This window comes from Acipenser ruthenus, chromosome 47 (genome assembly GCF_902713425.1).
Source record: "Acipenser ruthenus chromosome 47, fAciRut3.2 maternal haplotype, whole genome shotgun sequence".
Taxonomy (NCBI): domain Eukaryota; kingdom Metazoa; phylum Chordata; class Actinopteri; order Acipenseriformes; family Acipenseridae; genus Acipenser; species Acipenser ruthenus.
Genome location: NC_081235.1, coordinates 4,285,090 through 4,309,402, shown reverse-complemented (window position 1 = coordinate 4,309,402; position 24,313 = coordinate 4,285,090). Strand labels below are relative to the sequence as shown.

Genomic DNA, 24,313 nt, shown 5'->3' with positions numbered 1-24,313 from the left:
GGTCTAATTGAGAAGGACTTTTCTAAGACCTATAAAAATGTCAGCATGGTGTAAAGCAATGTAATATGTGCGCGTTGGGGGTCATTAGAGCCCCAGTCAGATAGACCAGTTCCCGGTTACCGTGAAAACTACAGGGACGGCAAACGGATGACTTATCAGAAATAATTCCCAGATGGGCAGCGCTGACAAATAGAGCCAGTATTTCAAAAATCTATTAGGTTTGCAGGACTGTAAATCTATCTAGTCTGGGCAAAACTGAGTATCGACACTGGAATAAAAATCTCGCTGAGGGGTAGGATAACTTGCTAATAATTAACTTTTTTTTTTCTATTACTGAACAGTAATTTGCTCAGGATTGTTCAGAGGAGACATGATAATAGAGGGAGGGATCTGACACGTATTATAAAGCTGACTGAAGCACAGTTAAGGCACCAGAGCTGTGTTTCCACTGCACAGTGCTCAGATGTGTTCTGCATGAGTATTATTATTTATTTCTTAGCAGACGCCCACAAGATATCACATTATTTTTACATACATTTACATTCCCATTTATACAGTTGGGTTTTTACTGGAGCAATCTAGGTAAAGTACCTTACTCAAGGGTACAGCAGCAGTGTCCCCCACTAGGGATTGAACCCACGACCCTCTGATCAAGAGTCCAGAGCCCTAACCACTACTCCACACTACTGCCCCGTATTGTTCTCTGACAACTAAAATGAGGAAATTAGAAATTAGCCTTCAATGAATCCATTAGGTCATGTATCACCTATATAAAATGCGTGACAGGCTGTGTGCAACTACTCAACAACAATCATGGGAAAGCTGAAGTGAAGTGCATGGCTTCACAAGGGGCATGATCGTGGGTGCCCGTGCGACTGGCTTGTGCTTTAACACAGTGGCTGCATCAAGACAGTCTTCCAGGTATTCCTGAAATGGTTCACAGAAAACCACCATCGGGAAGAAGACACCGCTCCGGTGATCACGAAGGATCGACTCTGCAGACGTGCACAACGTATTGCGGCACGCGACAGTCAAATAACCAACAGTAACCTTCAGCCCTTTATACTCAGGTTCATTTCTCCTGTTCTATGGCGCTATTCAATCAATCACATTTGAACTCATTTATTTCACAACAACTGTATATCATTTACAGGTCACTCTTGTAAAATTAATAAATGATGAAAAAATCATGTCTCTGTAAAGGGGTGAATTTTGCAATGAATCAGAAATGAGATGGGTGCTGTATATTTTGATAGAATCTACCCCGTAGTAACATATGGATTACAGTAGTGACACTAACTGTAGAATGAATGTTGTCTCCAGGTATTCCGGAATGCTCCCTGGGTGTGCATGTTATCTTCGGTGACTCCCCTCTCCTCTGATTGAAGTGCAAACACTGGCTCCATATCCGCCCCCGTGCTGTGTAAACACCGCTCTCTCCTGGGACTGCACCATGGATCCGCTGCAGGTTGTTCCAATCTCCACTGGCTGACCTGCAGGGGAAATGAGCCAGGAGCCTGCGTCCCAGGGGCAGGCTGGCTACACAACGGGGGCCTCCAATTAAACCAGCATTACAGGACATTTATATATGTATTAGAATTCATGGCAAGTCAGTTCCTCAGCCTGAAAGACTAACATGGATTAAGAACAGAGATATGAATCTGCTCTGGTCAGTTTGGACTCGGTAAGTTTCTGTTCTGGTCTGTTTTGACTCAGTAAGTTTCAGTTCTGGTCCGTTTCGACTCAGTAAGTTTCTGTTCTGGTCCGTTTCGACAGTAAGTTTCTGTTCTGGTCCGTTTCGACTCAGTAAGTTTGTGTTCTGGTCCATTTCGATTCAGTAAGTTTGTGTTCTGGTCCGTTTCGACTCAGTAAGTTTGTGTTCTGGTCCATTTCGATTCAGTAAGTTTGTGTTCTGGTCCGTTTCGACTCAGTAAGTTTGTGTTCTGGTCCATTTCGATTCAGTAAGTTTGTGTTCTGGTCTGTTTCGACTCAGTAAGTTTGTGTTCTGGTCTGTTTCGACTCAGTAAGTTTGTGTTCTGGTCCATTTCGATTCAGTAAGTTTGTGTTCTGGTCCGTTTCGACTCAGTAAGTTTGTGTTCTGGTCCATTTCGATTCAGTAAGTTTGTGTTCTGGTCCGTTTCGACTCAGTAAGTTTGTGTTCTGGTCTGTTTCGACTCAGTAAGTTTGTGTTCTGGTCTGTTTCGACTCAGTAAGTTTGTGTTCTGGTCCGTTTCGACTCAGTAAGTTTGTGTTCTGGTCCGTTTCGACTCAGTAAGTTTGTGTTCTGGTCTGTTTTGGCTACTTCTGGTGTGTTTCAGCTTTTACCCACTCCCGATCGTATCTGTGACTTCAAGATTATTCTTTCGAGCGAGGAGCAGCTGCTCCCAAAGTGCATTTACTCCAAATCCCTTGAGACTCTCACAAGCATTTCTTGGCTTAAGGGTGTAATAGGGAAACACTCATTTCCTGCCCGCCCCTTGGCTGAAGATTCACAACAACTATTCTTTGTAAAAAGTCATTGCACATTCGCACAAACGTGAGTGTACGTGCTCTCGTGAGGGTGTTGCAGAGAACAGTTCACGACCAGACCAGACCACGTGTGAACTCAAGTTTGAGAACGTCCAGAGACACGTATAGTTTGTGAAAGTTATTCTTTGTTATTCTCTCAACGGCAGCTTTTGTGAAACGGCCCTCGGCTTCTCTGGCGTTCTGAAATGATTCCCTCAGGAAAGCCGAACACAGAGACTACATCTTGTTTCCACTGACAGCTGTATACAACACGACCCAATAAGATCTTACATAGAGCCTCTCAATACCCAGTATCCCAAAGCCCTGCATATACGGGGCATCAATAAACAACACTGATTAGGACGGACTGTGGGCCTGAGGGGAAAGGATTGCACTGCTGAAATTTATTATCCACTCTGCATGTCACCTGCTTGAAAGGTCTGGTTAAATATTTAAACTATTCCTGAGAATTTTTTTTAAAAGGGGGTTGCATTGGGCAGTGGGGGGAGGGGGTAGCTCAGCAATCGTTTCACGAATGATCTTCAATGGCAATGCAGCTGCAGGGTTGAGTCGTAGGGATGAGCCATTGTGGGAATGGTTCCACAGTAAAGTGGCCACTTTCTCTTATTTTGACATATCAATGACATCACAATTGCGTGACCCGACACACGGCACTGCAGCGCCATGGCAATACATCATTACCGTTGAACAGTGTTTTGTTCAGATGCATTGTAATGTTGTGGTCTGCTAATGGCTGTCTGGGGTCTCTTCAGGGTAATACAGGGATGGAAATAAGACTCGCATAGCAGATTGATCCATTCATGGTTTTACAAAGAGTTTAATAAGACGCATCTGAGCTTGTCACCTACACACTGTGGCTAATCAAGCTCATAGTAAAACCTGGAATAGGTGAAACTGCTATGCAATAGGACTCTTATTTCCTTCCCTGTGGAGTCACAGTCACTCCGGTGTAGCTATGGGCAAAAGTGTTGCAGAACCTACAATTTTAAGATTGAGATATAATTCGAAACGTCACATTTTTCAATTTCTTTTTACGTTAAGTATATTGGAAAACTACAAAGCGGTGTGTAATTCAGTATGTTAACGTAACATTATTTCAGCAGGTTTCATTCAACTTTATGAAGCAAAATTAGTTAATTCTTTAGGGTGATACTAAACTTTTGGCCACAGCTGTAGTTAATTAGGTTCATTTAGAGACATTGTTTTAGAGAAGAGTTTCCAGTGTGAGATTTAAACACCTCTACTAGTTAATGTTACATTAGGAGCAAACCTGTCAAACACACACACACACACACACTGCCACACACCGTCAGAAATGCTGTTTTTCAAAGATCCCTTCTTTTAATGATTTAGAAGACAGGGATTTAGATCAATCTCCTTTTAGAACATTTGGGAAGACCCATTATTTGCGTTGAATTAACCATAATGCAGCAAATCACAACTTCTCATGAACGTTGAGAATTCAGAATCTACAGTGCTCAGTGGGGGGCACACAATATGAGCGTTATAAACGGGGGAGGGGGGCACCCCAGGACACACAAAAACACATATCCGACAAACACAAAATGAAATAACTCCCTCTCTATAATGCACGTATAGTGAAGCAAAAATGTAACATATCGTGAATTAACCACGCAAAAGCACCATGTAATCAACGCTATATTTTTTACAAAAAAACAAACAAACAAACAAAAAAAAGGTAACATTCCCACTCGTGGCTCATTTTAATTAGCAGTTTTTAAACTATAAAGAGCCGGGCTAAAGCGTCCCGTCTCCCGGAGAGAGATGAAGCTCCTCTCGCAGCAAGAAAGAAAATACATTAGAAAAGATAACCACGTAATAGGCCTAATATCTATTCAGTTATAAAACGCATGCTGAATAAGATGTCTGTGTTACAAAGTGCCAGCGCAGCTTCTCTTCAGTTCAGATACTGTATCAAAAGGAAGAGACAGAAACGGTACACCACCGGTACTGTACTTACTGTAGAAATATTGCATGAATCACTACTATAGGGAATTGGGGGACATGCTGTAGGAGAGTTATATCCGAGAGCCTTACAGTGAGGGAGCACTGTATTGCACAAGAAAGAGTAGTTATTTCTGTATCAAAGAGGACTAAAGGATCCAAAAAACAAACAGTGTTTATTTTATTTACAATGGCAAAAACACCTTACTTACAAATGTCACCGGCTGTATCACACATTAGCAAAAAGGAATGACCGCCTGGGTTCATGGGACTGCCTAATGTTACCTGGGGTACGCTAGCCCAGGTGTAGTGCTAATCAGGGTCTGCGAAAGCAGACGATATCGGACAAAACCAAACTGAATCTGAAAGGGCATTTCCAGTCATGGTGGCGTGTCCACCATACTCAAAAGAGAAAAGAACATCTACCTGATGATGATGAGAATTAACAGCGCAGATCTTCTTGACCAGGTCCAGCCCTGAGATTCTGACCAGTTCTTTTTGCTTGAATCCCCTGCAACAACGAGAAGCGAGCACAGGGAGACGAGAAGTGCTGAGAAAACAACACAAACAGGGCTTCATGTGAAAGTGGCATGAAACTTGGATATAGCTTTAGCATGTACCGAATCAGACTTTCCTCTGGTATCTCTAAAGCAGACCTGGGTAGATCCCTTAAGAAGTTGGTACCAGAGTCAATCCACGCAATGGACTGGAGTAATAATGCACTATACATTGTGGAAGAGTTACCTCTAGACTTCTCTCATTTATTGCCAGTTTGACAGAGTTTTAATCTTATTTTAAATGCAATCACCCCTATTTAAAAAACATACCTAAATGGTCCATAACATTTTAATAAACAATTACATGGATTTCAAGAATGCATTTTCTATCTTCATTGTTGAAACACAGAACCATGCTGATATACCACATGGTCTACCTTTATTTCCTGCAGGATGCACTGTGCAGGAGCTCATTTGAAGCTCAGAAAAATAACATGGCAAACCTTGCATTTTTTAATTGCGTGCTTTAGAAGTTACAAAAACACAGCGGCACTCTGCAAAAATGCATTCAAATATTATAGTCGGTTTTTAAATAGAGGTAATTTCCATTAACATGCATGTTACATCAGTATTCAGAAACATCCAATGAGATCATTGCTGAAGTGCAAAATCAAGTGGGTAGGGAGTTAGGATCCACACTCATCTGAGCCTATCTGCTCCACATCACATTAGTCCAGACCCTCATTGCACTCTGACAGCAGAGGAGCAGACTGAGGGAGACGCAGCTCTGCCGAATCTGAATCCCAATCAGGCCTGATAATGTCTGACCGCTGTCATCAGCTTGCTGTTGTATCCGAACACAGCTGTAATGAAACACAGGCGACAGACAGACCCTTTCAAACAAGATCTGCCCCAAACCGTTATTAAAAGGTACCGAGCTGCAGACAAGGAGCAAGCGGCAGCCAACAGCTCCCAAACTAATAACGAAAAGATGATCGATGTGAACGTTCACTTGGAAAATAAAACAGAGCAGATACATCAGCTGGGAGACGTACTGCATACGCCATGTATTGTAAATTAATAAATCGTTAAGTGCAGGAATACCAAAAAAATTATTCAAATGCAAAGATTTGATTTTTTTTTCTTTTTCTGTTCAGAAAAAACTTGTGTGAATTAGATTACAAGCAGCCACCGAAGCACTTCTGTCTGCAGTGCTGCAGTAACAGGAGAGAAGGACAGGGTCTGCTGAACATACCTCTATGAGAGGTTCTTCCTGAGTTTCCTGTTGGTGTTCAGCTGAGCTTGTTTGATTTTGGCACAGTTTTTCTCAGCTTCTGCTCGACCCTGCTGCAAGCCCTGGAAGACAAGAACTATAAAGCTATTGAACAGGGAGAGGAGCTGGGAGCGTGCTAGAGAAGGGAGGGGGGCGTCAAGACAGAAGCAGATCTCTGCAAAGTATCGGGGGGTTAATTAACACCTCGATCGACAGAACTACATGCACAAAGTGCACTCCTAGGTGTTGAAGCTGGAGAATGGAAGGAAATGGAAGGAGGTTTTTTTTTTTTTGCAAAATCACGGACAAACATTAAAACAGAAATAAATACATAAAAAAACCTGGAAATAATCTAAAAAGCCTGGCTGTACTATCAGGGCTAATCAGAAAAGGTCTGGTTTGAATACATATTTCGGGAGATGCAGATACAGTATGGTAGGATAGGAAGAAAAATTGTAAAACGTTGAAATATTGAAGTCTGCAATCCCTGTACCGTGCAGACCTACAGCTGCTGAAGTACAAGCACGTGATGCTGATGATGCTGGGCGTGGATCTCTTACCAGGTGGAAGCCGGTGTGATATCCACACAAGTACCAGGAGAGCAGCATGCTGGACAGCGAGTCCACGTCGATCTCGTCAGCAGCTCCTTCACAGTTAGAGGAGTGGAAAGTGAAGGCAGGGGGAGGGGGAGGGGGAGGGGGTGGGAGGGGCAGGAAGGTCTGTTGGCAGGTAACAGAACAAAAAAAAAAAAAACTATTTTAGTAACAAAGATCCTGCATCGCAGCTGTAAAAGCAAGCTCAGAGCTTGCAGTATCGCGATAAAGTAGATCACCACGACCGACATCCACTGTATGTTGATATAAAAATTTAAAGCGTGACACAGGCAGGTTCCATTCATCCCTGTATTCAGATACTCTCAATAACGTGCAGTGAAATGTCATATCCAGATTTCATCACAATCGGACTGGCATTTCTCTAGATATAAGTATATACAGACAGGCCTTAAGAAAGCACTGGCCAAACTGTTTTTCTGCTTGACTTTGTTTCTTATACGCTATCATAGAACCTATGATGGAGTGCTTTTTAAGTCATGGATACATTTTCTTAGCAACTTTCATCCCAACTAGCTATGCAGTGACGTGGGAGAGGCAGCTAAAAGAAATCAAAGTTAAGGAGATTTGCTTGACTACCAGCAGTCTGGAAATTCAGAATAAAAACACCACTAACCCCACCGTGTGGCTGAGAATAGAACTGCAAGTTTACAGGTTTATTTTTTGATGCTTTGAAACCCCTTGTCCTGTTACTCACGGGCCCGCCGCTGTATCCCTGTGGCATTGGGGGGGGGAACGGGAAGGGGAACGGGAAAGCGTGGTTGCGTTCAGGGCAGGAGCGGCCCTGCTTCTTTGCCTTTTCCTTTTTCACAGGTTTCAAAGACTCCGGGCGGCTTTCATCCTCACCATCCTCCTCCTGGTTCAATAAAAACACAGCGTCACCCGAAGCATGGAGAACACCACCCATACCCAACAGCAAGATCCCTCCTGCTCAGAGGCACTGCTTCCAAAGAATCGGCACCCAATAAAGCCTGGCAGACTCTCCAACCTGTTCAAAGGATTTCTTAGAAACGCTTTCAGGTTAAAACTTCAGAACTTATTCCCAACCTTATCCTAAGGCCTTTTAACACATTCACTTAAAGCAATAGTCCTATACAAAAAATTACAATTTCCATATAAAATACACATAGCTCCCCAATTGTTTGAGTTTTAAAGTTTTGAATCGCATTAACAGAAAGCAGATGCTTGGATTCTCAGCATGTTAACATTATAACCCCTCTCGCAGCGCTGTGTTCAGTTGACACGGATACGCACATGTAGTTCTGTGGTGTGGGTGGGCTCAGAGTCTTGGGTTTGGGTGGGACCGGAGGGCTCAGAGTCCTGGGTTTGGTTGGGACTGGAGGGCTCAGAGTCCTGGGTGTGGGTGGGATCGGAGGGCTCAGAGTCCTGGGCTGGCAGCAGGGCGCTGAGATCCTGCTCCTCCTCGTTCCCGTAGCCCTCAAACCGAACTACACACCTCCCTCGGACCGGCAACAGCTTGCGCACCACTGCGGGGTACACCAGCCCATCCTCCGACCAGACTGCACAACACCGCCACCCAACCTGCCACTGACACACACAGGGAGAGGAGAGCTTAGAGCAGGGACACAACACACTGACACACACAGGGAGAGGAGACAGAGCAGGGACACAACACACTGACACACACAGGGAGAGGAGAGCTTAGAGCAGGGACACAACACACTGACACACACAGGGAGAGGAGACAGAGCAGGGACACAACACACTGACACACACAGGGACAGAAGACAGAGCAGGGACACAACACACTGACACACACAGGGAGAGGAGAGCTTAGAGCAGGGACACATCACACTGACACACACAGGGAGAGGAGACAGAGCAGGGACATAACACACTGACACACACAGGGAGAGGACAGCTTAGAGCAGGGACACAACACACTGACACACACAGGGAGAGGAGAGCTTAGAGCAGGGACACATCACACTGACACACACAGGGAGAGGAGACAGAGCAGAGACACAACACACTGACACACACGGATATGCACCAGGGCCACAACGGCACACACCAACACACAAGGTCTCTGACACATAGGGAGAGACCAGCATGGCACAGACTCTGGACCTCAGACGAAGGACACAGTCACAAGATCAGTAGGGGGTGTAATGACTGCTTATTGATAAATCCTGATACTTTCTTTGTACAATTTATTGTATTGTTACAGATGTCTGAATTACATCATGATGCAGGACCAAAAGCACTAGAACGCTATTTGCTGTCCACCAAATGCTTCTTGAATGCTGAATTTATGTGATTTCAGAATCAATAAATGATCTCTCTCTTATAAATGTTTGCCTTTTTATAAAATAGTCATTAATGACCACATAAGTTACTGACCTTAGCAGAGCCTAGAATAGCTTGTGATATTACTACTTTGTAGCTCCCTATAGAGCACACAGTCTTATCTTTTTGCTCATCATACAAAACAGCCCATCAGTACCAGAACATTCAGCGTAAAGAACAGTGTAGTGTGACCTGAACACTGAGACGTGTATTCCAATGTGATCTTAGTGTATACCCCCAGAGATCAGGTCTAACACCAGGGGCACGATGACACACAGGTGGAGTGCACTGCTGCCCTTTGTAGTCCGCATGCCTGACCATAAACTAATGATTTCAGTTGAAAAAGAGAAAAGGTATGCATTAAATTTTCGTCTATATCAACCTTGATATTCTGAAAACAAATATGCATCTGAATTAAAACAAAGAAACATGATACCTGTGATGCCTGTCCAGATTCTGGTTGTGGTTCAGAGGTGTGGGTGGGATCGGAGGGCTCAGAGTCCTGGGTGTGGGTGGGATCGGACGGCTCAGAGTCCTGGGTGTGGGTGGGATCGGAGGGCTCAGAGTCCTGGGTGTGGGTGGGATCGGAGGGCTCAGAGTCCTGGGCTGGCAGCAGGGCGCTGAGATCCTGCTCCTCCTCGTTCCCGTAGCCCTCAAACCGAACTACACACCTCCCTCGGTCCGGCAACAGCTTGCGCACCATTGCGGGGTACACCAGCCCATCCTCCGACCAGACTGCACAACACCGCCACCCCACCTGCCACTGACAACACACAGGGAGAGGAGAGTTTAGAGCAGAGACACAACACACTGACACACACAGGGAGAGGAGACAGAGCAGGGACACAACACACTGACACACACAGGGAGAGGAGAGCTTAGAGCAGGGACACAACACACTGACACACACAGGGAGAGGAGACACAGCAGGGACACAACACACTGACACACACAGGGAGAGGAGAGCTTAGAGCAGGGACACAACACACTGACACACACAGGGAGAGGAGACACAGCAGGGACACAACACACTGACACACACAGGGAGAGGAGAGCTTAGAGCAGGGACACAACACACTGACACACACAGGGAGAGGAGAGCTTAGGTTCACAATGATACAGGTTTTACTGGGAGCTTGGTTAGCCCCAGTGCATAGGTAACAAGCTTAGGTGTGTCTTATTAAACTCATAGCAAAACCAGGAATGGATTAAACTGCTATGTAATGGGAGTCTTAGTTCCAGCCCTGGACCAGGGACAAAGTGAGACACACACAGATAGACAACCTTACACAAGGGACACAATGACAGACAGAAAGACAGAGAAGGCCTTAGATCAGGGCCACTGTGGGCCGTCCCGTATTGGAACAGTTCGTTTTACGCACCTGCACTTTTGTCCCCTTGTCTTCCTCTTCCTCTCTCTTTGTCTCGTTCTCTCCTTCAGATTCCCCCGGGACGTTGACGTGCGGGTGACAGCCCTCGCGCTCCATCGCCGGGACGCTCTGTTCATTAGAAATGAAAAACAAAATAACCAGCTTTCGACACAGGTCCACAAACCACAGCGTGAACTTAACAAGCTCAGGTGTGTCTTAAAGTCATAGTAAAACCAGGAATGGATCAAACTGCTGTGCAATCAATGAGAGTATCATTTCCATCACTGAACAGGTAAAACTGCTACACAACAAAGGGAGTGTTACACTGTTCTTGCAGTGTTAAACAACACAAGCACACGCACAGTGTAAAGAGCTGTCTTTTTCACCTGTAATGCCTTGTCATAGGCTCTGACCAGCGCTGTATCCTCACAGAAAGACTCACCCACCTGGACAGAACACAACAGTCTGGTTAAAGACAACGAGGAGCTTAATTCAGTCATAGTGAGCTGACGGATAAATGCGAGTCACCCCATATGTCCTAGCATAAGGATTTATAATTGGCGATTCTTTTGACAATATCAAATATAAAACCGGGCTTTCAAAATAATTTAAATGTGAACAGTTATAATAATGACAGTTTTCACTGGTGAACGTGACTCACCAGTGAAAACTGTCATTATTATAACTGTTGAAAGTTGAAAACTGACAGATTAATGTGTCGTAAAACGTCCACTAAAAATACAACAATGAAACAGTAGCGTTTGCAAACGTCCACCACTTATAAAACATATTTAAATTACTAAATTATTAAAGTAACGCGGAAAATGTCATTATGCTTTTTTTATTATTATTATTTTTTTTATTATTACTATTATTATTAATAAACACAAAACGAGTTACTTTTTAAAACTTACTTCTGTTCTGCCACTCTGGTAGACTATTTCTCCGTCCAATTCCGCCATTGTGAAACAAAAAGGGTTTATTTATGTATTATTCCAACTAATAAACAGGAATAAACAAACGCGCACTCCTGTTCAAATTAAACCAAGTTCAGCATTCATACAGACAGCACAGCTCGTGTGGCTGTGCTCAAGCTATGTGGGAGTCGTAGTTTTCACGTGTATTCGGGGTGCGTAACGCAATGGTATTGGACTACACCTCCCACAATGCAGTGCCACCGTTACAGTTGCAGAAAAGATCACTTGATGGTTTAATGTTTTTACAATATCGCCTCCTCGCGACGTGGAAGAATAAATAAATAATACACGCAATGTTCTCCAAATAGCAGTCCGTAAACCACGCAGCTGTCATTTTGAAATGTAAATGTGGTTACTAGACCCGGAGAAGGTGACGTTAATTCGGTGGGCTCTGCTTTGAGTGATTGCACCGCCGATGGCATTCAGGCTGAACTGCTCTATCACTGTATAAGAGAAACGATGGTCCCTCCAGTCCAGCGCAGGCTTCGGCTAAGCCAGCATTTGCACAAGCACCAAATTCAACCACTGAAAATAAAAAATAAACAATAAAAGTGCATGTATATATTTTTCTTGGAAGATAAATCCTGTTTGTATTCATTTATTTTTGGTCAATGCTCACTTAGCCCCCTCTAGTGTTGATTTACAATATAGCCCTAGATATGTCAAGTCTGTTATAGTGACAAATTACTATAATTAACCCTTTCATGCATGAAATATTAAATGGACAGAAAAATAGTTTTGGACACATAATAAATATATTTTTCTTTGAAAAGCCTTTCCATTTTTTCCATTGCTTTATATGGGGAAACAGCGGCATCCTCCTAAGAGGTCATCATGCGTTTGGTCTTCCATATGTCCCAGTATAAAGACTAGAAGATAATGTCGACTCCTCACTTCTAAATATAGCACTACACCACTAGAGGGAGCCATTTATGCTTCATCGCCATCTGCCACAGGGATGGACTTATTTCAGATCAGACCTGTTCATTTCCACCAGCAGCAGATCTAGGGGACTCTGTCAGTCCGAGTTCGGATTGCAGGCTGGCAGAATCTCTCCAAACTGATGGGGGAAGTTACCTAACAAGCGTCCAATGCAAAGGGTTTTAAATCTTTGACTGCAGAAGAAAACGTAGGCTGAATATGAAGGCTGTGGATTTATTATACTGTCAGGGAAATACTGGAGGCTGGTGAATTCATTTATAAATAGCAATAATAATAATAGCAATTATGTAAATGCTTTTATTCCTGTTAAGTAAAAGCTTGCGCACAACAATCGCACACTCCTGAAATGCGAAGGGTAATTATTATGATTATTATGTAACACGCCTGGTTGCAGATTGGCTTGTAGGGTGCAGATGAAACCGGCTGGCTGATACTGGGAACGGAATGAGATTGCGTTTGACAGACTGGTTTCATGGTGCTGATGGAAATGTGGTGTTTGACTGGCTAGTTTGTCGGGAGAACAGGACGTCCCAGACCCAGGACAGGAGACCTCACCCCTGTCACCCATGTAGTTTGTGATGAGAAGCATAGCCTTGTTTCTCTGCTGTTCAATTCAATACTAAAAGGGCATTGTGGCTCATTAGTCGAGTGAAGAACAACCAGATCAATTCAAGGGATTGAATAAACAAGCTATTACAGTTGAGGGAAGTGGGTTTATTGAGCTTCAAACAAATACAAATTAGGGATGATGTTTCTGTCTTAAAAACTGTTGACAAAGTTAATGCTAGCCTATACTTTATCACAGAAACCAAGACCAGAAGAGACAGTTAGGAGACTGAGTGTGGCGTGTAGGAGAAAGAAAGAAAGAAAGAAAGAAAGAAAGAAAGAAAGAAAGAAAGAAAGAAAGAAAGAAAGAAAGAAAGAATAATCACCTTTGGTAATTAGGAAAAAACGCTCATTATATTGTGCTAAAAATAGACTCTTGGCTCACCTGAGCGCTTTAACCGTGGGGAGTCTCGCGTGCTCTCGCTAGGGTAACAACCTGTGCGCTCCCCGAGTCGAGACGGTGTTTACAACGACGGCAACTTAAAAATAACACGACTGAACCCAAGACTACAAGTGGGTGCATATATATGTGGAATAAAATCCCAAAAGGGAAAACTCATTTTCAACGCGGTGCTATTTATACCTATTAACGAGATCCCGAGGTATTAAAAACAGTTCAGCTAATAAAACAAAACAAACGACGGCCGCTGCGGGGCTTTTTCTTGTAGTATTCATGATTGAATCTCTAGAGAATGCAGCTTTCCTTTTTTAGCTGTTGACTTGTTGTATCACAGAAACGGTGTTTTGTTTTGGTGTTGAGTGAAAAATTACAGTGTGGATATTTGTGTGCCTTACTCTATGCTGACCCTTTGAACTCTCGGCAGGCTACAGTGCTGGTACAGTGACCAAACCCCAGCCTAGCCCGTTGCATTGTTGTCTACTGTAGAGGCTGACCCAACTCAAAGAAAAAAATGAGAGTAATCTAAAGATCTTGGGTTTGAATGGTAGTTTAGTTGCAACAGTCTTTATGGCGCTATATTCATGGCGGGGTCATCGTTTGACACAACTGCACGATAAAATACAGTCAGCTTAAAAAGATTAGGACAGGTCACAGGTGTAGTGTTATTGATGGCAGGACAACGGGCATTAATGAACACCAAGGCACCATAGAACTCAAACGGGTATAGAGGCACCACGAATGCATCTCATGTTTAAGGCTCTGAGGCCCCGGTGACGCCACGCTGTACCCTGAAGGAGGAAGGTGAAGGTGGGGTCGATGGAAGTTTACAGCAAAACATGACCCAGGAAGATTTCAATAGCGCTAGCAAAACTGGACAACATGCTGAATTCAATACCAAAGTATTGAAATCACTGGAATAAAGTGGAAACAAAGCAAATTAACTCCTGCAACTGTGGGGCTGCAAAATATTGCATACGTAGCAACAGCTATTACTGCAGGCATGCTTTACCCTTATAAAAGCTTCCATAGCAAAAGCAAAGCAAAGTGTGATAAAGCACAGTGAAGCATGGGTGCATATTGTAAAGCCAAGAGAGGTGTGGTCAAGTTCTATAGTACGATATGGCAATTTCAAGTATAGCCATGGGAAAACTGCAAATGTAAGTTACAAATTTAGAGTGGTAAACTTTTACAAGGGCGGTTAATCCACATGACCAATTTCTCATATTAATAACATAATGAATTAGAGGGATAGATGTGTATGACAAGATTGCACATTGCTTTCCATAGACAGCCATCCTTTATTGTGCTCACCCTCTATGTGGTTGCCTATGCAGAAAAATGCATTCGCTTCCCTGAAGCACGATTTAAATACATGTTCTTTTGAAATGAGAATAAATGTTCATGAAAACGCACATAACAACACAAAGACATCAACCCTCAAACTGACTATAAAACAAACTCACTGTGCGTCACCGCCGTTTTAGAATAGACGGGCGTCGGTTGGGACGGTGTTACAGAGCTGTCGGAGTCATCATGAGGTATTTTAATGTGTCGATTTTCATCAGAAGGACGTGAAAGATTGCCTTGTGTATTCAGTGCGAGGCCGGTATTAACCAGACAGCCAGGGAATCAACGGCGTGAACAATTAACTGAAAACCAGGCGACTACAATACTAGAAGAGCCATTTGTGTTATGAGATCAGATTGAATACGGAGGTGATTTTATTAAATAAAGTGCTAATAGTTCTTACACGCTGTACACAATACCTAATCTAGGGCGTTCATTGATGGTCTCACGAGTATTATGCGAACTGTCCATTGAGAAGGGGTGGGGTGGCGAAAGAGGCGCCGTTATGCCATTAATTAACCTCGTTTTGTAATATCCAGCTGGGACACAGTCGAGTACCCAATCCATCGGATTTGAATACAGTGCTACTGTACTGGCTTCCTTTTAATTATGAAGGAAATCTGTAACCATGGTCTGAAATCTCATTTGGCTAATTAGCAAAACGACACTGTAATTTAACTCTGATATATATAAAAAGATCTTACAGCGAACGCTCCCGGGTGTCGGTGTGCGTGCTGTGTGTGTGTGTCTGCTTGATCCAACTTACAATTAAATAGCTGCGTTTCTTGTATTGATCATGACCGGGGAGGGGAGGGGGGGGGGGGGGGGTACTGGTTTTCCCTGCAATGCTGGTTCAAGAGATTGCATTACTGGTTTGACCAGTTCTCGTTTCTCTGCTCTTCTGCAACATAATTCAACGTTCAATGTTTGTTTACATTACCCAAAATGTATAGAAATATGAATAAAAAACTTGCATCAGTAGCATGTTATAAATGACTTTTTCAAACAAATAGACATATTGTGCGCACAATGTGGGCTACTTTTGAAATTGAAATAGTGAGATTTCGGATATTTTTCTGCACTCGTGGAGTATTCTCTTTCAAGGCATAATCTCCCTGTGGGAGGTCGCACTGTGGACTCCACACCGCGTGGCTGTGGGGTGTGTAGGTACAGTGACTGACAACACCGCTGATAAACACTGTAGGATGATGCCGTGACTCACGACTAAGGCAAGCTACTACCTCGTTACCTCTGTTAGATGATGACTAACTGATTTCACTGAGTCAGCTCACAGTGTGAGATGTACAATCGCATTTACAGGAACATGCCTAATGGCGTGTCTGTGTCACACGTGTGCACCAAAAACGAGCACAACGATGATGTTAAAGAGATGACCTCCCTTCGATTAAAGGGGGTTAACAATGGCAAAAAAAAAAAAAACACAAAACGCGGCTGAGAGCCATCAATCACACAGGAGACTAATCACAGCGGGGGTAAGATGCTCTACACTGGAGGAATTAGCCAGACCTCTTGATCTGTGACGGGGTAATGTGCCTTGAGCTAAAATTGAGGCTCATTTGCAATTTGATGCAATTAGTTTTTACAATGAATTCTTAACAGGTAGACTGCGATTCCCTGTCCCTGACATTGATTTAAAAACATGGAAAGTTCCACTTTTAATACTAATATTGTATAAATGTACTGACCGACATCTATTATTCACCTACTTTCCTGTACACCCAAACAGCGTGTTAGTGTTTGTTTAAATGTTAAAACATAATAAGCTCCCGTACTTCCTTGACATTGCAGTGGCACCATGGTTGGAGTTATAGACAGACCTCTTTAAGTTTACAGTATAGCCATACCACTGTGATTTGAAGTGCAGTATAAATTAGAATTAAATTGTACCAGCAGGTGGCAGCATTGGCTTAAAATGTATTTAATGTACCGGTATTGTAGTCCACCAGGGGGCACACGCGGACAATGTCTTGAATCTCCGCATTGAATTCTTGTTTTTGCGATTTTAAAATTACTACTGTATGAATACTGATTATATATAAGATTTCAATTAATAAAAACAATAATTTTAGAACGTTTCTGACAAAAGCCCTTGATCAGCTTTCTACCCGTGAGTTTCACCCATTCCAGGTTTTACTACGAGTTTGATTAGCCGCAGTGTATTAGCAACAAGCTCAGGTGTGTCTTATTAAACTCATATAGTAAAACCAGCATTAAATCGAACTGCTATGCCATGGGGGTCTTACTGCCAATGCGAGTCTTAATGGAGTCTTATATATAGCATGAATACAAAAATAAAAAATCTACAATGTAGCAATAAAGATTTGGTGTTGTTTAATGTAGGCTATATATTTATTTTAATTTCATTTACAGTTTCACAATAATAATAATAATAATAATAATAATAATAATAATAATAATAATAATAATAATAATACGTTTATTATGTTTGGTAATGGAAACAAAACACCACTTTGCATTTTAAAACTGGTCAATCATAATCAAGTTTAGAATGTGACACTAATATCAAATAATATGACGGGAAATGGAAAGCGACCTGACTTCTTTTATGGTAAAATTGCAACGTGTTGCAACATGTTTTTCCTCTACGGCTGCAAGGACAGCGCCAGGCCGCCAGAGTGCGCCAGAGAACGCGAATTGGCTACAATACAATACAGTACTTACAAGATGCTGGGAAGGACAAGGCAAACGGTTTCGTAAGATACTTACAACTCAGTCACATATGAGCTTTGTGTTATACAACTCTATTATGAAATACAAAATGTGCAAAAACATGCTTAGATTGGAAATTCGTACGATAACACAAAGGTTGGTGGCCGTAATTCCAGCAGCTTTGCAAAAATTGTCAGGGCTACTATAATGTAGCAGTCTAAAAAGTTTGCAGGAATAAACACGCAGATCAAAGCTCCAGATTAATATACTAATAAGAATTGCGTGTATTGTACATCTGTCTTTCTGAACCTGTTATGCTCAACCTATTGCCCAATTTTATTTGGGAGACCGATAAACACGCATAATAATAAACACGAGGTGTTGTTCGTGTTGCGAGCCTATCATCTTCCAGGCGTTGCAAAACCCATGGAGTTGCATGAGCTTATCCGGTGTTCCAATGGGCCTCTGTGCACGAGTTAGGTCAGGCGCTAATGAACCAGGGATGCAGGTCACGAGAGTAGAAATCACCTTATGCAAAAAAGAATGAATTTGTTTTTTGCAATTAAAAAACACATATTTTGCACCATACAAACACAAATATTGGTACATATTTCAGCTAGTTGCATAACAATTTAGTTTCCATTGTATTCGCTGTATTTCCTAAAAAGGCCGGACTCTGCAATAGTTTCGTGTATTAATATCGTTGTGTTGCAGAAAGTGCAGAAGAAACCCCCTATACAAGCAACGTGGGACATTCCAGAGGATTCCAAAAAAAAAAACGCGTCTATCAACCCCACGTGGGGCTCATTTGCGTATCCACCCAATTGCTTCAAAGGCTAAAGATTCCATTGAAAGCTATTGGCTGAAGCTGCGGGTTTCGGTTTGAAACCACGCCCCTAGCGAGAGTGTATAAAAACCTCTACGTTCATAAGTACACGCAGCACAAACTGATCTATCACTCACAGTACGCAACAGAACTTGGGATCTATCACTTAGAAGCTAACGCACTGTCTGATACGAATCCTGTGACTCAACAACCAACTGGATTATACTATACAGCTCATTGCAAAACTGACGCCGCTTTTTCTTCGGATATTATCCAAACCTTGTGGATTATTTTACTTACAACATGACTCTAGAAGAAGTCGTTGGCTGCAACACAACTGAAAAAAAGTAAGTCTAGTTTATTAAAAGATTATATTGCCTGGTGCAGCTGCACTAATTGTGTACCCTGTACTGTAGCGTGAATAGCAATGCTGTATAGCAGCCGTGCAGGCTGGTATGTGCGGCATAGCCAACAGAAACCCCGGTTTATCGGGGAAGTACTATACCTGGCTGTGCTGTATCATGCAGTCTGTACTGAATTGACTGCATGTCGCTTTACTCTGAACTTTTGCAATGCAACCACAGCCACATGTCTAATGTCTTTTTTTTTTCTTTTTTGAAGGATGGAAACTGTAAACCAAGCTTTAGAAGAATTGCTGGCCGCAGCACAGAGGCGAGATTGCCTAACTGTGGGAGTCTACGAGTCTGCGAAGCTGATGAATGTGTAAGTACACTATCCCCGTGCAGCATCATTGCAATTGCAGTATTTGAAATACAGATGTATTTTTTTTTAACGGTGCAGATATACCGTAGCACAGTAAAACGCATCAATAAACTAACATGTAGATGTGTCTCTCCTTCACAGCGATCCTGATAGCGTCATTCTGTGCATCCTAGCGACCGACGAGGAAGACGAGGGTGACATTGCCTTGCAAATTCACTTCACCCTCATCCAAGCTTTCTGCTGTGATAACGACATCAACATCCTGCGAGTGTCCGGCATGCAGAGACTAGCCGAGGTTCTGGGCGAAACCAACGCGGAGAGCAACGGCAACGAACCGAAAGACCTGCACTGCATCCTTGTCACTGTAAGTACCTGGACTGCGACGAGAAAGCCAGCGCTACAGCGTAACAGTGGCAAACACATTTAGCGCGAGCACTAGCGAGGCTCTACTAGAAACCCCGAGTTTTATCTTTGCATGCACAGAGCAAACCTGCGCATCCCAGCGCGCTCTGGCAGGGTCTCGATTAGAGATGCACATGCTACAACTTGCGTGCCCTATTCAAATTGAGGATGCTGCATTGCAAGGTAGAAGCGAACCTAATTAGTGCATGCGTTTGAATGTTGTAAGCGGAAATAGTAGCAGGGGAAGTATTGCTGTATTACGTTTGTAGAAAAAAAAATGTTTTAATGCGTATTTAGCCATCATTGCTTAACTAATAACCGCAATGCAACATAACACAGATCACTTTCAGGAGTAATAACATTGCGTTTTGTTTTTTGTCTTCTCAGAATCCCCACACAGATACTTGGAAAAACCAAGCTCTTGAGGAAGTGGGCAGCTACTGCGCGGAAAGCCGCTGCAAAAACCAGTGGATCCCGTACATCTCAATGCAACAGCGCTGAATACAAACAACGGCGCGAGACGGAGCGCACAAGGAAGAAATAAATTTTAAACAAAGAATAAGACAATTACACGTCACATTCTTGGGTGAATACAAGACAAAATATTAACCGTAAGCCCTGGCTGACCTGCGGGGGTGAAGAAGCCGGACGGAGGTTAAAGGATACAGGGGCGGTGCAACCGATACACCCCTACCGTTGCAACTCGGAATGGGTTGAGCAAGAGGACAGGGCTCGAGGGCGGAGAAGCCGGATTTGCTCGATGTCAGCCGGTCGGTCTGTGACGGAGGTCGTTCCTCCCTGATTCAGTGTCAGGAGGTGTAGAGTACAGACTGTTCCCGGACAATTTTAAGGAACGGCGTGGGGCTGTGTGCCAATCAGTTTGGCTCGGAGAAAGTTTGAAACATGTCTGGACTGACATTTTAATTGAATTTTTTGTAGGAGAAAGGCTGACTCGTTTTAAATAGTTTAAAAGAAAGCTTGCAAACTTAAATGCCGACTGAATTGACTCGCGTTCGAGCTGCGCCACATGCAACTGTACAATAGTTCTTGGATTGAAAAAGAAACATTTTAATTTATTTGAAGTCGAAACGAACCGCTGCAACTGTAATGGTGCACGTAACTTTCATGGGACGCTGTGCAAAAAAAAACATTAACTTGTGTGTTTTGAAAGTGTTATGAAAAAATAATATATGCCAATATTTCTGATTTAATGTTGTCATGTATGTATTTGTCTGAATTAATTTGGAATTCATTCTATTCAATAAATTATTTAACTGAAATGTCTGCCTGTTCACTAAATGTGTGGGTTACTGTGATGTATCCTGTTCCATGGCAAGAAGTACTAACTTAAGAGAAGAATACTATGCTCTGTCATATGCGTGGGGGTAGGGATACTGATCAAAAGCAATGCAATATCCAATGTGCCAATTCATACAAAAATACTCTTCAGTGTAAGCCATAAAGATGCACAGTGCAGTGAAGCACATGTCTGACGTGGAACTGTGACCCGGTGCACTTTGCACTATTTGTTAGAAGGACCTGGCTCTGCCAGCTCAGTTGACGCAAGCCTGCAGTTTGAAGTGGCTCTGCTCCAGACACTGAAAGCCTGTGGAGTAATTAGAGGCGTAATGCCCCATCCTGTTTCAATCCGACTCCTTTAACAAGGTCATTACTCTCTTATCTCTTCAGGAGTATAAAACACTCACGTTGGGGACATTTTAGTAAAACTGAAAGAACCCTTTTAAAAACATTTCAGCTAGAGGTCTTTGTTAGTCATGTTGAAAACCTCAGCTCTATAGATGAACTATATTAGTAGTTTTGTTGCCAGAGGTTTAGTGATTGTATGTTCACATGTAAACCCAGGCGTTCTATTTCAGTGTGCAATACAATATGACTGGGGGTCCATGGCAGCCTTCAGTTACTGTCCCATACAGCACCTACTTTTGTGTCCTATGCCTGATTGTAATGCAAAAGGGATCCATGACCTGTACAATGCAATATATAAAAGCTGCATCTCCCTGTTTCAAGTCAGCATAAATCAGGGGCAAGGATGGAGAGCTAATAGTAGGCATTCTGTTCAACACAGGCTGAAAATGACACAGTGAAAGTAGAGCTCAATGCAGCACTAGTCTGCACACAGGCAGAGTAATAGCACGTTGCTCAGTGTTAAACTCTAACCACAATGTGACGAATAGGGTGGAGCAGCAAGATAAGACTCTTTTTTCTGGAAGAAAGCAGTGTGACGGAGTGGGTGGTTATCCTTGGAAACAGAAGACTACAGCTTCTCTTGCACTCTACTCTCAAGGGAGCGTGTAAAATGACAGAACAGCCGTCCAGATGCTGTAATGAGCTTGTCCACGTGCTCCAGACCCCTGTGAAAGACAACACTGAGATACATGAGGAACGTTTGAAGACACTCCCCACTGAACCACACGCACACACACACACACACGTGCCTTACCGATGACAAATCTTTATCGTGCACCTGTCTTATGCATATTATGGAAAAGGCATTTATGTCATGTTATGAAAGGGTTCCCCTTTCATAACTTTGGAAAGGTCTTTATATACCATGTGCTTTACCATGCTTTCAATATGATTTCACTATGTTTTACTTTTCAAATGTTTTAATACTCACTAAACTTTTAAAAGGGAAAGTGCAAGGGATACAAAGCTGAGTTTCACATTTTACGGAGATACATCACGATGGAGGCCACTCCCCCCACAGATAGCCCCGCACAGTCTCCACATCTTTCACTCAACTTATGCTTTGACTCAATTTACGCTTTCTAAACAGCCCCAACCTCTCCAGAAACAAGCGGAGACTGTGCTGGGGGTGTCCGTGAAGTATTTCCATTGTGAAATCACTTCTGTTTCAGTTCTGGGCTTGTTTTGTATTTGTGTTTTGCACCTCAGGGTCATTGTAGAAAGCACTACCCCCCCTCCCCCCTCCATGTTTCCCCAATATAGTAGGTTTTTCAAGGACTTTTCCAAAAATATAGAACACACTTGCATTCAAAATGCATGAGAAGGTGTATTCAGCTGTGCCCATGCCAAAAGCAAAAGTGTTAGCTGGCAGCCTCAGTCACCCTAGACCTGAACACAGTGAATTCCAATAGAGACTCCAGGGAAAGCGTGAATAAGGAGCCTGGCTGCAGACGCACACAAGCACGCCTCAGACAGCGGCAGGGAGATTTTCCTTTTACTCTCCCTGCCTCAATTGTCTGCACTAACCAAAGAGCAGGGCAGTCAGCAGACCAGAAACTGCAGAGTTGAGCTTTGCTGTCTGGCTGCAGAGAGAGAGAGACAGGCATTATAGTGGAGGTCTGCTGTAGCACTGCAGCAAGATCAAAGAGGACAAACATGACCCTGATGTCTGCTTTTTCAATAGCGTCTCATTACCCTTTTATGGGGCTAACAGCCAGTTAGGATGCTGTTTTTTTATGTACTTAAAAAAAAAAAAAATATTTGTGATGAATTAAAGGTTCTGAATTGGCATGCACTAAATAGTCCTCTTGTTAATCCACACAACAGCGGTAGCACAAGGTATGCTTTCTCTTAGGGGTTGAGGAAGGGAGCAGTTCGGTCTCCGTGCTTCAATCTGCTCTGGACTGGAGGGAGCACCCTTTCTCTTAGGGGCTGAGGAAGGGAGCAGTTCGGTCTCCATGCCTCAAGCCTGCCCTGGACTGGAGGGAGCACCCTTTCTCTTAGGGAGTGAGGGAGCAGTTCGGTCTCCATGCTTCAATCTGCTCTGGACTGGAGGGAGCACCCTTTCTCAGGGGGTGAGGGAGGGAGCAATTCAGTCTCCATGCCTATCCAATCCTTGTCCTGTGTTTTTGTTAGGCTCTGGACAAATAACTATGTAAAAAGTGGTTAGAGTTTAGAAATATTAAATTTTGCTGGTCTGGTTATGTAATTTCAGTCTATGACAGTAAACACACACACACACACACACGTATGAACATGAGATACAACCTTTTTTCCTTCCCTGAATCAGGCATTGCCATGGTAACAAAGTGCCAAATCTATTTTACTCGTTCGTACGTACGTGCATGTTAAGATCCCACGTATAGATATATATATATATATATATATATATATAAGCACAGGAAGTCTGATGTCCATGTAAGGATTACAGCACTTTCCACAGGCTTCAGAAGTGTGTGGTGCCCATCCCTAGGGTTCTAGAACATTCAAGACCTATAGGACAAGTCTGTTTTGAGGAATGAAACAATGCAGCTATGAAGATCAGTTATATGAATTCCAAACTATATTTAATTCAGCAAATTAGAAATCTTTAAATAACTAATTTCTATGAATATGGGTTGCTGTTGCAAATAAGTACCATTGAAAATGGATGATTGCAAACCTGCCCCACTCCCCTACCAACCAACTACCCAACCAACCAATCAGTGTGCTTCCACTCCTCATGACAGGGTCAGTTTAGTTACGGTAAGCCTTACCATAACCTTCAGTGGCAATACAGCCTTAGCATTGGAATGATAAATATACTAAGGGGCGCGGGTAACAAGAAGGCATAGTCATTTCCACTCTCCAAGGCTGCCAAACCAGAACGGTGAGCTCATCTCATTTAAAGACAATAACAAACACCTTAAAAGGGTGCCGGATCTCAGTAAACAGGGACCTTGGCGCTTTTCAGGAGGTGCTTATTAATTATTTCTAATCTCTGAAGGTCTTCCCGTCATTGATTGGATTCCAATACCTTTAGCAGCAGCAGTAAACATGTTACTAATTCCTACAAAACAATTTCAAATATGCAAATCCTGCCTTCGGAAAAACAAGGGGGCAATAAGGAACAGGCCGGCTTTCCCTGCTGAACACAC

At 43.0% G+C, this 24,313-nt stretch overlaps 2 protein-coding genes across 6 annotated transcripts; one reads left to right on the top strand and one right to left on the bottom strand.

Annotated features, from left to right (window-relative positions):
• Positions 1 to 4,651: 4,651 nt before the first annotated feature.
• LOC117428907 (survival motor neuron protein-like) lies at positions 4,652 to 11,701 on the bottom strand. Of its 5 annotated transcripts, none has more exons than XM_059014295.1 (9): positions 11,470 to 11,699; positions 10,942 to 11,001; positions 10,568 to 10,684; positions 9,622 to 9,948; positions 8,130 to 8,423; positions 7,573 to 7,731; positions 6,825 to 6,983; positions 6,247 to 6,347; positions 4,652 to 5,854 (listed from the first exon to the last, which is right to left on the bottom strand). In XM_059014295.1, the coding sequence occupies exons 1-8, from the start codon at positions 11,515 to 11,517 to the stop codon at positions 6,249 to 6,251; spliced, it is 1,263 nt and encodes a 420-aa protein (XP_058870278.1). In that variant the 5' UTR covers positions 11,518 to 11,699; the 3' UTR covers positions 4,652 to 5,854; positions 6,247 to 6,248. The 5 variants fall into 5 exon arrangements, with proteins under 5 accessions (XP_058870278.1, XP_058870279.1, XP_058870277.1 ...); XM_059014296.1 differs by having other exon boundaries at positions 4,652 to 5,044; XM_059014294.1 differs by having other exon boundaries at positions 4,652 to 6,347.
• Positions 11,702 to 18,448: 6,747 nt separating this feature from the next.
• LOC117428915 (growth arrest and DNA damage-inducible protein GADD45 beta-like) lies at positions 18,449 to 20,749 on the top strand. The gene is made up of 4 exons (XM_034047946.3): positions 18,449 to 18,691; positions 18,966 to 19,067; positions 19,209 to 19,431; positions 19,857 to 20,749. The coding sequence occupies exons 1-4, from the start codon at positions 18,648 to 18,650 to the stop codon at positions 19,968 to 19,970; spliced, it is 483 nt and encodes a 160-aa protein (XP_033903837.3). The 5' UTR covers positions 18,449 to 18,647; the 3' UTR covers positions 19,971 to 20,749.
• Positions 20,750 to 24,313: the final 3,564 nt, after the last annotated feature.

What these genes read in the sequence shown, in the direction of transcription:
- LOC117428907 (XM_059014294.1), bottom strand. Translation starts at nt 11,517, where the DNA reads ATGGCGGAATTGGACGGAGAAATAGTCTACCAGAGTGGCAGAACAGAA. An exon ending in CCTATGACAAGGCATTACAG is followed by an intron (nt 10,685 to 10,941) that starts GTGAAAAAGACA and finishes TCTAATGAACAG; the next exon opens with AGCGTCCCGGCGATGGAGCG. An exon ending in ATCACACCGGCTTCCACCTG is followed by an intron (nt 6,348 to 6,824) that starts GTAAGAGATCCA and finishes CTTGTCTTCCAG; the next exon opens with GGCTTGCAGCAGGGTCGAGC.
- LOC117428915 (XM_034047946.3), top strand. Translation starts at nt 18,648, where the DNA reads ATGACTCTAGAAGAAGTCGTTGGCTGCAACACAACTGAAAAAAA. An exon ending in TCTGCGAAGCTGATGAATGT is followed by an intron (nt 19,068 to 19,208) that starts GTAAGTACACTA and finishes TCTCCTTCACAG; the next exon opens with CGATCCTGATAGCGTCATTC. An exon ending in TGCACTGCATCCTTGTCACT is followed by an intron (nt 19,432 to 19,856) that starts GTAAGTACCTGG and finishes TTGTCTTCTCAG; the next exon opens with AATCCCCACACAGATACTTG.